This window comes from Alnus glutinosa, chromosome 6, assembly GCF_958979055.1.
Source record: "Alnus glutinosa chromosome 6, dhAlnGlut1.1, whole genome shotgun sequence".
NCBI classification, from domain to species: Eukaryota; Viridiplantae; Streptophyta; class Magnoliopsida; order Fagales; family Betulaceae; genus Alnus; species Alnus glutinosa.
Window position 1 is genome coordinate 25,256,969 of NC_084891.1, and position 14,346 is coordinate 25,271,314.

The 14,346-nt window shown below is 37.6% G+C and overlaps 2 protein-coding genes across 2 annotated transcripts; one reads left to right on the top strand and one right to left on the bottom strand.

Moving 5' to 3' along the window:
• The first annotated feature begins 307 nt into the window (after nucleotides 1-307).
• LOC133870644 (WD repeat-containing protein PCN) lies at nucleotides 308-9,780 on the top strand. The gene is made up of 11 exons (XM_062307809.1): nucleotides 308-641; nucleotides 734-877; nucleotides 1,361-1,664; nucleotides 1,785-1,848; nucleotides 2,008-2,121; nucleotides 2,248-2,410; nucleotides 5,040-5,193; nucleotides 5,366-5,964; nucleotides 7,288-7,469; nucleotides 8,024-8,284; nucleotides 9,313-9,780. The coding sequence occupies exons 1-11, from the start codon at nucleotides 480-482 to the stop codon at nucleotides 9,623-9,625; spliced, it is 2,460 nt and encodes an 819-aa protein (XP_062163793.1). The 5' UTR covers nucleotides 308-479; the 3' UTR covers nucleotides 9,626-9,780.
• A 2,767-nt stretch (nucleotides 9,781-12,547) lies between these two features.
• On the bottom strand, nucleotides 12,548-13,998 carry LOC133872061 (protein SOB FIVE-LIKE 5-like). Its single transcript, XM_062309569.1, has 4 exons — nucleotides 13,435-13,998; nucleotides 13,238-13,321; nucleotides 13,069-13,144; nucleotides 12,548-12,971 (listed from the first exon to the last, which is right to left on the bottom strand). The coding sequence occupies exons 1-4, from the start codon at nucleotides 13,807-13,809 to the stop codon at nucleotides 12,943-12,945; spliced, it is 564 nt and encodes a 187-aa protein (XP_062165553.1). The 5' UTR covers nucleotides 13,810-13,998; the 3' UTR covers nucleotides 12,548-12,942.
• Nucleotides 13,999-14,346: the final 348 nt, after the last annotated feature.

Here is a 14,346-nt window from a genome sequence, read left to right on the forward strand (position 1 = left end):
GTTTATTTCGCAAATCAAATGAAATTTTTTAAAAAAAGAAAAAAGAAAAAAAAATTCTATGCCAAACATGTCCCAGTTATACTCGTTATGAGTCGTTAAGGACAAAGAAGTAATCCGGAAGTTGTAGCGAGCTAAAACTCCACCGAACAAAAGCCCAAAAGCTTAGCTTTATTTGCTTATGCTGAGCGGCCTTGTTCTCTTCAAACGCCACGTGAACAAAAGGATCATGCTCGACCCGATACCCACAACCGGCCCAATGACATGACGGGTCGTATAAGACGAACGCAGCGCTTAATGCCTTAAACCCTCAAAAACCTAAGCACGCCCCTGCGTCGCCTTCGCAGTTCGCACACCTCTCCTGTGATGCTCTCTCTGTCGCTTCTCCTTCGTCTCTCACTTCTCCCACTCACTCACAGTGAAAACCAACCATATATTTAGTGCTCGATTTGCTCGGCGGCTTTGTGTTTTTAGCCAGAGAAATGCTGGAGGCTTACAAGAACAGCTCAATCGACTGGAAGCCGTCTCCGGTGGTTGCCCTAGCCACCAGTTCCGACGACTCCCAGGTCGCTGCGGCTCGCGAGGATGGCTCGCTCGAGATTTGGCTCGTCTCTCCCGGCTCCGTCGGCTGGCACTGTCAGCTGGTACCGCAAGTTTCACTTTTGTTTTATCTTTCTTCTTTGGTTAATATCATATTCATCAGATTGATAACGTATTTGAAACGTTTTGTGTGAAGACGATCCATGGAGACCCTAATTCAAGGGTTTCGTCGCTCGTGTGGTGTCGAGCTGGTTCAAAAGGCTTGCCTTGTGGTCGGTTATTCTCGTCTAGCATCGACGGGTCGGTTTCGGAGTGGGATCTTTTTGACTTGAAGCAGAAGGTATACTGAAAAGCACTTACATTATTTACCCTTTTATCACTGTGCATATATTAAAAATTTGTATCCTCAGCAAAACAAGCTGAATGCTAATTTTGGAGTACACACTACAACTATAGCTTTAATCCCTGAAAATAAATGATGTGCTCTGCAGTGGTACTATGGTAGCTAGTCATTGCGCTTAATATGACTGAAATAACGGTCATTGTATCTGAAGGTAAATTTGTAAACCAAATGAATCATAGGAGAAACCGTGGGGGCAGGTCTGCTGCTGGTAATGTTGCAATGATAGGCAAATTGCAAGAAGTACCAGCAGCTGGGATTTTTGTGTGTTTCAATCTTTTGCAAACCATAATTTATTATGAAAAGAGGTTTTGCAGCACGAACCTATTCTGTTGTTCGATTATTACTGAATTGATGTGCTTAAACCACTTGTTGTTTCGAATGAATTATTAGATCGTATTCTAAACTTATGTGTATTTGCAGACTGTATTAGAGTCAATTGGGGTCTCAATCTGGCAGATGGCTGTAGCCCCCTCTAATGACCATTTGCTTGATACAAAGCCTAAGTCTGAGCATATTGGAAATGGGTATTTAAATGGCAAACTAAACATGGATGATCACGAAACCAGTGACAGTGAAGATGATTCTGACTCAGTTGAACTTCATGAGCTAGCTGTTAGTGAGCTACCGCTTGTGGCAATTGGTTGTGATGATGGTTGTGTGCGAATATACAGTATCTCTGACTCTGATGAATTTATTTACACAAGATCATTGCCTAGGGTCAGTGGTGAGATATCTTCTTCTCACTGTATATGCTTGCTGTCTCATTGATTCTTGTTCTTCTTCTTCCTTAAACATTTATCTCAATTCTAATTGTAGAGAAAGTTTGTCCTGTTATTATTTTCAGGGCGTGTTTTAAGTGTGACCTGGAGTCCTGATGCGAGTATGATATTTGCAGGGAGTAGTGATGGGTATGTATGCGAGCTTCAGTATGCCTGATTGCTAAAATTCTGGCACATGCTTCACTATCATGCTTGCAGTTTCACTGAACTTTGATAAATCTCTCATTCCTTGTTGAGATTAAAATAATCTATCATGTTTGCTACAATGGATTTTCCTCCCTTTTGCAGGTTTATAAGATGCTGGGATGCTAAATTTGGTCATGAGGTCTACAGGATTACAGTTGGACTTGGAGGTTCAGGTAGTGGACCTGATCTTTGTGTATGGTCCTTACTCTCTCTGAGGTAAAAATGGATGCATTTTTGTATTTTTGTTTTTCATTTGTGTGTGGCTTATGAGCGTCTGGTCCATTTTGTTTGTTGCTAAGGCATTGGCTTACATTGCTAATATCGAGTGATTTGTGATTTTAGGTGTGGGACCCTTGTTAGTGCGGACAGTACTGGTAGTGTCCAGTTTTGGGACAGTCAGCATGGGACTCTTTTGCAGGCGCATTCTCTTCACAAAGGTGACGTATTAGCTCTGGCAGCAGCTCCCAGCCATAACAGGGTGTTCTCTGCTGGTTCTGATGGTCAGGTACAAGATGTTGGTCCTCTTTGGAGTTGAAAATTATATATCCAGTTTGTCTATTCCTCCACAATTAACTTGATTGTCACACTTTTACTACTTTTGAAATATGAAGCTATTTAAGCAAACAAATGTATTGGGCATTACATTATTGCTTGATACTTCCAGATGAAATGTGGTGGCTAGTTTCACATAAATGTCAATATTTCAAAATTTGGTCCAATTCTTTTATTCCATTTAAGTGTTGATTAGGACTGGATTGTGCCACTGCAAAGCAAATGAAAATGGAGGATTTTAGAGGCTGATTTATGTGACCCGAAGGCTAGTTGTCAGGTTTATCTGACAGTGACGATGTGCTGCATGTGTAAGTGAGTTATATATTGTTCATAGAAGATGAAAACAATGAAGATGTTTAGAAACAGCAAGACAAGGTGACATTGTGAAGAAATTTTATGAGACGGTCATGTGCTTTTTTTTTTTTTTTCAATACTATTATCATTTGGCTTGGATTATTGAGCTTGGGTTAGGCTTCATTGGTTTGTTTAGAGAGCTCAAAGGCTCAAGCTTTGTAAACCTAGTTGACCAAACCCATATTGGTAGTTTTAGAACTTAAGGTTTATGGCCTGTTACTTGTTAGATGTGACTCGAGTACATTGATTAAGAGTACCCTCTCTAATTTGCCTACTTATTTATTATTTATTTTTTTGTCTCTTTTTCCCCTGCCCTTCGGGCGTTGTCAATCGCATAGAGAAGCTTAGACGAGATTTCTTGTGGGGTGGTAATGGGGAAGAGTTCAAATTTCATTTGGTGGGTTGGACCTAGGTTTGTTTCCCTGATTTTTGGTGCTTGGGGATTGAGTGTCTGAAATTTACTCATGTTTAACCGAGCTCTCTTGGGGGAGGTGGTTATGGCGCTATGCTATTCAGATAGAGGCTCTATGGAGAGAAGTAGTGGATTCTAAATATGACAGCTCGTTGGGTGATTGGAGTTCTAATGAGGTTGGTCTCTGGAAAAATATCAGGAGGGACTGGGGAGGATTTTTCTAGATGCGCTGGTTTTGTGGTGGGGGATGGTTCTATGATTAGATTTTGGCATCAAGTGTGGTGTGGAGATCAGGCTCTTAAGGTAGCTTTTCTGGAGTTATTTGGTATTGCTCGCCTTAAGGGTGCTTCAATGGTAGACCACTTACAACTTTCTAGTGACTCATCAATGGAATGTCAATCTTATCAAAGCGACGCATGACTGGGAAGTGGATTTCTTCTCCTCGTTCTTCAGGCGTGGAGGACAGGCTTTGTTGGACCCCTTCCAAGAGAGGTTAGATTATTCTATAATTTCTTTATCCCCTATCATAGTGCCCCCTTTCCTTGGAGGAGTATTTGGTGGAGTAAGGTTCCATTGAGAGTGGCTTTCTTCAACTGGTTGGCCGCTTTAGGAAAGATCCTCACTATGGATCACTTAAGGAAGCAGAATTTCGTAGTGATGGATTGTGTTGCATGTGCAAGAGGAGGGGGAAATTGTAGATCATCTTTTAATTCACTATGAGGTTGCTAGGGTCTTATGAAATTCTATTTTCGGTCTTTGTGGGTTAGAGTGGGGTATGCCTTGTTGGGTGGTGGATCTCTACGCAAGTTGGAGAGGGCAATTTGGTAGGTTTTTCAAAGTGTAGTAGTGTGGAAGATGATCTCACCTTGCTTAATGTGGTGTATATGGAGAAAAAGAAATGATCAAAGTTTTGAAATTCTGAAACGGCTGTGGTGTAACTAAAGGCCTTATTCTTCCAAACTCTTTTTCTGGTTATGCGTTTCTCTTGTATACTTCCTTTGTACTTTTCATGATCAAAAACTTCTCTATAGCTCTTTAGGAGAGTATTATAATTCAGAACTTGTATGATTGGTATAGTCACTTAGTTTGCTTCCATATGTTGTTTCTTCAGTGGGACATATTATTGGCTATGCTATTTGTCATACGCCCATTCCACTAGGCTGGCGTGGCCATGTCCATTTTTCATACCATGTCAGCCTTTTTCCTTTTTTTTTTAAAAGAAAAAACAAAAATGGACAGAGTCACATCAACCCAATGAGATGGGGGTATGACAAGTAGAATCTCTCTCTTCCCCTAAATCAAGGCCTTCAACCTTGTCCCCAATTTTGAACGAATGGAAAACAACTTTCCAGGTCTTTTCAATGATAAATTGTTGTTTCGTTTTTGCAAATCCATCATCTTCCTTCCTCCAAACATGCTTCTTTTCCTTAATTTGTTACAACAATTGCGGATTAAGGTCTGCATATAAATAAATCAAAGTGGAGGTTTCCCCTTTGGCATTCTTCTCTATATATACCCTGTAAATTTTAAACATGATGACAAATCCCTAATGTGAATGAAAACTAAGCTTCTTGTTTCCTATTATCTTTTCTCTCAGTTATTCTGTTTTGTTATTATCCCTATTTTTTCAAAATGTGAGATTCTGTGCTAAGGATCTGCCGGTTTCTGAAACAGTTTCGTCACCTTTGAATCCCCTAGAATTTATGTATTGATCTAGTCTTTATGCATCTTTTCTTGTCCCCCCTTCCTGTCGGAATTTTTAGCTTTTATAAACTTGGTTGGTCAAGTGCCCTTTACTAATGTTATTTGTTTGTAGGTTATTCTTTATAAGCTGTCTAGCGAAACAGTTGGACCTACTGATGACAAGGCTTCTTCTATAGTGATGAAGAAATGGATCTATGTTGGTTATGTGAGAGCCCATACACATGATGTCAGGGCTTTGACATTGGCTGTTCCAATCAGCAGGGAAGGTTTGTCAATGACATTGTTGTTATTATTGTTGGTGATATTAATTATTATTATTATTATACATACATACATATCCTTGGTACATGTATATATGTTTATGTTTCCAGTAGTTCTTTATAGTTGACATTTTTTGGCTGTTTCCCAATTCTAAAATTACATTACTCTAATTGGCAGATCCATTGCCGGATGAAAAGGTAAAAAGAATTCGATGCAAGGAGAAGCCCATTGAATTTAGTTACCATAAGTGGGCCCACATGGGAGTTCCAATGCTCATCTCAGCAGGTGACGACACAAAGCTTTTTGCATACTCTGTGAAGGAATTCAGCAAGTTCTCTCCTCATGATATCTGCCCTGCACCTCAGAGGGTACCCATTCAACTGGTGCATAATACGGTTTTCAATCAAACACCATTGCTTCTAGTCCAGGCTTCCCATTGGTTAGATGTTCTGTGTGTACGCACAAAGGGTGTTGCCTTTTCTGACATGGCATGTGGTCCTTCTGGTGGCCATGCCGTGACAGATCTGCTTGCTCGAATTAAGACTAAGGCATCTCGGAGGATCATTTGCAGTTCTATTTCTAATTCAGGGGCACTTTTTGCATATTCTGATCATGTGAGACCCAGCCTATTTGAGTTGAAGATGCGTGGAGTTGGGAAAAATACATGGACTGTTAATAAAAGGCAACTTCCTCCAAAACTACCATTTGCCCATTCAATGGTTTTTAGTTTTGATTCTTCTCGTTTGATGATAGCTGGGCATGATAGAAAGATATATGTAAGCTGTTCTTTGGCTACACTGTTTTGTTTTTTTTTTTAGTGTAATTTTTCTTCCTAGTTTTTGTATTCTACAAGGCATGCCCCTTGTGGGAGGACTTCTTAGGGTTTGTCCTTAGAGGCTGAAATCCTCCGAGTGGCTAGTGTGAGGTTCACAGTGTACCTCATGCCTTGCCCTATGCCTTCGTCAAGTACCTAATTTGTGAACCTAGTTAAGTTCTCAATCATACTTGACAGATTAAGGCTCTAAGCTGTCAAGATTGACTTTTATGGTGAAACTATTATTTGGGATAGTTGAGGATGTATGTGTGAACTGACCTTGATATTATGTTTTAGTAATACTATTGAATATAAATTTCTATTACTACTTCATGACTAACTGCTGGCTGAACATTAGTGTTAATGGTAAATGTGCACACATGCAATTGTAATGAAATTGATATGTACATGCTGTAGTAGCACATGGTTTATTTCTTTGCCTTTGGTTTTATGAATTGTAATTTCTGTGATTTAATATAATTGAGTATTGGGCTTAGTGTATGCCTATTACTTATGCATAGATTCTTAATTCACACCTTTGCATGAAAAACTTATTTGTAGTTATGCTCTTTTGCCTGCACGGACAAGTTAAGGAAGATTTGTAAAACAAAGTTGTCTTCTTAGAGTTTTATAAGGTTTACCTCAAGATTCATTTCTCTATAGTATGAGAAAAAAAAGTGCACCTTAATATTCCTAAGAGTAAGCTCTCTCTTGCATGTAGTTTGAGGCAAATGCATTAGGATTAACTTTTTTGGTTCATGATTTTATCACCATGTGCATGAACTGGTTGGAAATATAAGCCTCATATGAACAAACAAGATGCATATGACTCTCTGACGTGCTTGCAGCAATGCTGCACTAAATAAAGGTGTTGTCTGATATTTTGTTGCGTGTCTTTCCATAAGTTCTTTACGTCTCATTGGCATAATGGAAATCCATGGCATTAATCTTACCCTTTCCTTTAAATTACCATGTTTTTAAGGGTTAATGTTTGAAGCATTGTTATTTTTATTTATGTGTTTTTCACCAGGAGTATAAATTATTTTCCCAAACATATGTAGTATTGATATATGCTTGTTAATATGATGAGACATTTAAATTATTTTCCCGAACATTTTCCCGTTTTGAATTCAAGAAGAGTGAGACTAAAAGCTTTAATAATTATACTGTGGACATTCATCCTCCAGAGACGTAGTTTACTGTCTGTGGTTGAACAACTTAGGTGTATTTATCTGCACACTATTCAGCTTCTGTTTCTTGACCTTTATTCTTCTGGATGCTACAGGTTGTGGATGTGGGCAGCTCACAACTAGTACATACCTTCACACCATGCCGCGAGTTGCATGATGAACAACTACCACCTTGTGAGCCTCCTATTACAAGAATGTTTACAAGTTCTGATGGCCAGTGGCTAGCTGCTGTCAACTGCTTTGGAGATGTTTATGTATTTAATCTGGAGATTTTAAGGTTTGGAACAACACTTTGTTGTGCATTTATTTACTGATTGTACTTTTCATTATTTTCTATTCATGAGATCCAGACGTCATTAGTCATACCTTAGCAGAGCAGGTACCTATGAAGATTCATTTATAAATTGTCTTGAGAATTAGTGTCTAACTGGTAATGATTATAAATTGTCTGAGAATTAGTGCCTGTAACTGGTTATGATTTTGTTTGCTTACAAGTTTTGTGTGCTTATTTTGGGATATGAAGATTTTAAGTATACATGTTTTTTGCTTTTATTTTAATGGTAGACTCTAACTGGTATTAGATATTGGTCACTATCTGGATTGTTTTATGGTCATGGCTGAATACTTGTGGGGAGGATTAAGTGAAAGTAGGCATGAGGTCGGAGAATTATTAAAGTTCTGATTTTGCTGCATTACAAACTATTTCATCATTTAGACACGGGACTATAGTCTTGTAGAATTATTCATTAAAAAAAAGAACTATAGTCTTGTAGAATGACCTTGTGCCTTGACATTTCTTTGTTGTAAACTCTTTTTGGTTCTGTGGAGCAGGCAGCACTGGTTTATTTCAAGATTGGATGGTGCCTCTGTTACAGCTGGTGGTTTTCCTCCAAGGAACAACAATGTGCTTATTATTACAACCTCTTCAAATCAGGTCTATGCATTTGATGTGGAGGCCAGGCAATTGGGGGAGTGGTCAATGCAGCATACATTTATTCTGCCGAGAAGATACCAAGAATTCCCTGGGGAAGTCATTGGACTTTCTTTCTTGCCCTCGTCAAATTCATCATCTGTTATAGTTTACAGTGCCAGGTGCTCATCTCTTCTAGTATATGTTTGTAGTTTTGTTGGGCTCTTAGAACAAAGGAAAATGCTAAAATGACAGATAACAATGGGCAAAAAGCAAAGTATCTACACGCCTCAATGATCTGGCTTAATCAGTTAAAATTTTGACTTATGTCCTAATAATATATGAACTTGTATTATTTCGATTACTTATCAAAAAATATATAAAGTTGCACTCCTTTTCTAATTCAAAAAGTAATACCAGAATGAATAACGTTAAGGTTGATTGTCCTAAGAAACTGTGAGACCTCCAGAATTTGGGGATTTCTGCTTTAAAGTTAGAATGATTCTGTCTGCATTGAGAACTGACACCTCATGCAGTTCAGTATTCCCAAATTCTCCCCATAAATATGCGATAACTTTTTGTGTATTGAATATTATGAACGTACTCACATAATTTTCTTTGAAAAGGAATGTTTTGAATGTGCATTAATGGCGTTTGTGAGTGTATCAGAAATTTCCTTTTTGGGATTGAGTTTGAATTATACTGTGCTTGTCATAAGTTGGCATATCCAATACTAAGACGGGTTCCACAAATAATTTGGAATCCTTTAAACTTTTATATTAATATCGTAGTTATAACTTTTTGGGTTGCGTGAGAAGACATACGATTTGTTGGTTGACATCTGCTAATCTGGTTGGTTGATGAGCTTCTGATAATGATCAACTTTGCAATGACGGATGCCATCGTCTTGATTTCTAGTTGTTCACAATACTAACCTTCGAAATCGGTGGAACATGCTAGGTTATTTAGCAAGCAGACTTGATGATCATAGAGCTTTTCCTAGTGAATGCAATTTTCACTTTATTTTGACACATCAGAGACTGTGCAGGGAAAGACAACATAATTATTCTGATGGATTTTGCTAGCAGTTATTTAATATTTGTTTTATTTAGAATATAAAGGGGGCTTACTATTTGTTTCAGAAGTATAATAATTTTGAGGCTCTCATTTTCAGCGATGTCTGAAATTTACAATTTTGTTTGTGCTGTAGGGCTATGTGCTTGATTGACTTCGGGATGCCAGTAGATCGAGATGAAAGTGAGTTGGTAAATGGTCAGGATACAGCACTGAGGAATTTACAAAGTACTCCAATTAAAGGGAGACTGAAACGAATATTGAGAGATGGTCAAACAGAGACTAAACTCAATGGTAGAAAAAATTTTGAGTTTTTTTCTTTCAGAAACCCTGTTTTATTTATTGGACATCTTTCCAAAAATTCCCTGTTGATCATAGACAAACCATGGTTGGAAGTGGTTAAAACTTTCGACACGGCACCTGTTCACAGACATATATTTGGGACATAATTGCTTGTCAGAAGGGTTTGTTGACAGCCTTTTGGAGGGAAAGTTCAAGTCACCGAGGGTCTAAAGCATGTTTTGTATTGTATTATGCCCCGAATAATTTTGTTAACCTGTTAAAGTAGTTATTAATTCATTTTAATATATTAGATCATTCCCAAGATTGATGTGTATGTTCATTTCCAGCATTTGTCGAGTCTTACGTTTGTATTTACTTTGGCTTTCATTCTCCAACCGGTTGTAAAAGAATGTCTTCTCTCTTTTTGAAGAAACTAGAAAGGTTTGGGAACCGCAGCTAATGGCTGACTCTTGTAAAAGCTTTGCATGTTCATTTCGCTATGATGCATTCTTTATTCCACCGGAGTAGTATTTGGGAGAGAAAAAAAAAAAGATGAAATTTCAGTTTCCGCTGGGAAATATCATGAGATAAAAAGGAAATAAAGTAAGCTGTCATGGTGTAGGGGTTCTGACCATCTCAGTTGTTAACGCAGCTAAATGAGAAAAAAGGGAAATTGATTTATCCATCCATCTTGTAGTCTGTTTTTGAGTGGTAATTACGGGTGGATGTTTCGTGTTAGTTTGTTGATTTTTTTTTTTTTTTTTTTTTTTTTAAATTTTTTTTTGAGAAAAGTTTATTGAATTTGGGTGTTGAGGTATGGATATAAGTTTGTATAAATCAATTTTAACTCGATCTATTTAATTAAACGAGGCAGACTTCTCAACTTTAACCTCTTAATTAATGTCGTATTAGGTTCGTTGGTCTTGCAAAAGGTTGCCAGCATATAGTAAAATTTAAAACTAGCAATTAATCACCTAATGTTGCTCTCATATTCCAACGAGATGCTCCCTAGCTTGCTGTCCAAATTGCCGTCGAACAGTTATTGGGGCATACTTTGGACGTACACACGGTACCCACAGTAGAAGGGAAACAACAAATGGTTGTTTCATCCCCCATGTGCGTACCCTGTCAAATGCTGTAAGTTTGACTACAATTGGAAGGCAAAGGATTATTGAGTTATTAAGCAATATCAGGATTGTATTTGAGTTATTAACCCAAGAACAAAACTTGGGTCTTCTTGACATGTGGTCAATCATATCTTCTTCGTCTGTGGATTGTATTTAATATTTTCAGAATCACTAGAAGATTGATAGGAGACAGGTGGAGGGGATTGTCCTTTTCCAAGATACGGTGCTAATTCTGTGTGGATTGGAGCCCCTTCTTTCCCCGCCAAGACAAATTCAATAATGCACCAGTGTTTTGCATGTATGGATCATATTTTTAGCGGGTAGCTATCAAAGGGTGGTGTGGGGCATTTCCTTTCGGTTCCTTTTGGTGGAAAGTGAAGCTTCGCTTTTGGTTCCTGCCATCGGGAAAATTGTTTGTTTCCAAGTCTAGGAAGGCTTACACAGTTGCCATCGCCAAATTTACCCACCCAAAGTTTGTTGTGAGCTAGGCTAGCTGGCAATAGCTGCATGCAGTAGAAAATAAAAGTGAGCCACTGATTGGCCTTGGCCTTGGCCTTGATGATGCGGATGCCCCATCTCACTCGCTCACTTTCTGTCTCTCTGTGCGTGTGGGGGAGCAAATGGATGGTTATCCAGCATATCGATCTGTGGAAAAATGAGGGCTCTGTTCTTCAGAGGACCACAACTCTTTAATGATGAGCTTTTTCTTTGTTTTCTCCAGCCTTCTCAGTAACTGGCATTTTCCACTTTGGTAAGATTTTTGAGTACTTCCCAACATGGTTAAGCTCCTGTCTCCCCTTGTTTCCCCTTGTTTTCTGGTTTAATCATTAGAGCAATTATGCTTGTAAATTAGCTAGTCGATCTTTTTCCACGATTATTCATCTTCATTCTTCATATTTCTTTTTCTTGTCTTGTTATCATTATGGGACAATTACGCCCTTCTACTCCCAAACTATCATAAACGCCCCAAATCAAACCTTCAAAGCCATTTTATGTCATATATCATATTTTTATTCTATAATGTCGGCGAGATGGCACTTTGATCAACCCTTGATTTTTTTTTTTTTTTTTTTTTTATTTTTTTTTTATTTTTTTATTTTTTTAAATTTTTTAAATAATGATTAATCTAATGGTTAGTTGAGATTGCCACATCAGTACTTTAGAGAATAATTGTAGACTAAAAATGCGATATCTACTATCTAGCTAGTGTTACTCCATTTTAAAACCTCCATTAACTTCATATGTTAAATATGATGGAAGCATGCTCATGTGCTTGACAGTGCAATTGATCTATTTAAAATGCCCTAACTGCCCCTAAAACAAACAAAAAAAAAAACATCCATTCATATTTCATAAGCTCACATATAAGGTTAATCTCATCATTTCAACTTTCAAGTGGGTGGAATGTACGTGTTCGTCACGTGAGGAAATTTTTGGTCCAAAAGGGCTTGTTTGGATAACAATTGTTTTTTAATTATATTTTATTATTTTTCAAAAGCATGTTCGGGTTGTTTTTAGAATTCAAATTCTACTAAGATTTTAATCAACTTTTGCTAATTTTTTTTCAAGTTTTTTAAACCATCCAAACATAATTTCAAAAATTAAATTATCTCGATATTCGCAATTTTAAATATAATACAAAATAGTCCAATATAATACAAAAAAATCACACATCCAAACGAGCCCTTTAAGGCTTGATCAAAGGGATGGTGTAAAGTGATATTCAAACCTTTCTTTGGGATGCAAAATGCCAAAATTAATAGTTTAAGAGATTTTTTGAAAAAAGAAAAAAATGATAGTTTGAGGATGGAACGTTTAAAGGATTCGGATTTTCAGCAATCTTTTGGTCTAGATTGTTAGCAATTCAAATAACAAATATGAGAGAATCTCTATATATAAGACTCGTATGCTAAAGTAAATGAGTGGACAATCTAAAATTTGTTTAAACAAATAGGTCACATTAACTCTTTCACATTTACTATACAAATTATTAGCCATCCAAACAACAACATTGTTGAAAATCTGTGTCTCGAATTGTGCATGGCAGGACCTGAAGAAGACCCGCAGGTTTTATATGTGACAACTATTGTCTATTGATGTCAAAAGGAATTGAAGAAATGATTTATTTTTTATTTTTTTATATTTTTTTTAATGTTCTCAGGTTGTTCCCCACTGCATTGACAATAAAAGATAAAAAGGTGGAGTAGAATTAAAAAAAAAAAAAAAAACAGAAAAAAGAAGAAGAAAATAAAAAGGATGAACAATATCCTCTTGAGATCTCACGCTATCTTTTACAGCCATCTAATCTCTGTCTCTCTGTCTCTGTGCAACAACTGCTGCAGTAGAGACTAAAGATGTCATTTCCAATTTCTTCCATGAAAACCACCTGCCAAGAGAAAAAACAGAATTTCTAAGTCAGCATCACATCCTTGAAGCATTTCTACATGAACCCAAATCCAAAGCACAAATGGTGGGCCATGCACCTGCTTCTTCTGAAGCTGGCTTTTCAGCATAGGAGGATTCAAAGAAGCTAAAATGCTTCTGGAATGCAGGTTTTCCCTGAAAATATTCGGAAGTGGCGCAGCTTAAATATTGTAGGATGATCATATTGGATAATTGTAATGGAGAAAAACAATCAGGAAGAGTAGGAACCTCAAAATGTGTAGCAGAGAAACCCTGAGAAAAATTCAATAAATTCTCCATTGAATCTTGATTCCTATACAGAGTTGTATCCGCCTGAAGAATTAGCAAAAAGCCAATCACTGATAAAGTTTGTCACAAGCGAAATATTGCTAGAAACATGTATTAGTATTGAAATAGTACTTCATTAATTTATTCTATAAACTTGCCTGCCGGGGAAAGCTCAATGCAGGGTAGCTAGCAGTGTCATCAAGATCTGAATGCCGTCGGTTTCTGCCATGTTCTTTGGCCTTCTTTTTCTTTTTGCTTTTGCCGGCAACCTCGGAGCGCGAAGAAGAATAAAAATGACACCCATTGTCATGAAAGCACTCCTCGTCATCTTCGTGGTAATGTGAAGGCCCAGAAGAAGCATCAGAGACCAACGATAAGTCCTCTGCTTTCTCCTCCACTCTTGCTTCTTTTCCTCCATATTCATGAGTTTCACCAACTCTGCTGAATTGATTTTCTGAAAGAGAGGATTGGTCCAAGTACCGAGTCCAGCCAGATTCACACCCACTACTCCATTGAGAAGGTGACATATCCATTAATTCTCTCAGTTTCTCAGCCTTCTTATGACAAAAGATATATGAGGAACTATGAGCTTATAAGTGAGCCTCTCTCTCTCTCTCTGATCTCTCCCTGTATCTTTGGTGCTGTTCTCTATTTAAGCAGAAAAGGAGGACAGAGGCAGAAGAAACCAAGCGGATCACACTCAAATCCTAGACTGTGTTTGTCCTATGCTCTATCCTTTCGCCTTCTTATTTTTATCTGTATGTGCATGAATCGAAATGGCCAGTTGGCTAGGTCGGTAGGTGTGTGCGTTTGCGTTTGTGTGTGTTGAGAGAGAGAGAGAGAGAGAGAGAGAGATTAGATAGTGGTGATGATAAGGGAAGATGTCATTCTTCACGTACAAATGTAATAATACTCAGCTTCTGTACTGCAATTTTTGCTCTTCTTTCGATAAAAATGTAGAAGTATATCAGTGACGAGACGATTATATAATTGAAATATCGTGTCAGTAAAAATTCTTAAGAGATGAATTTTACTGACGCATCGTCAAGTTATTTAGCAGTTATATGATT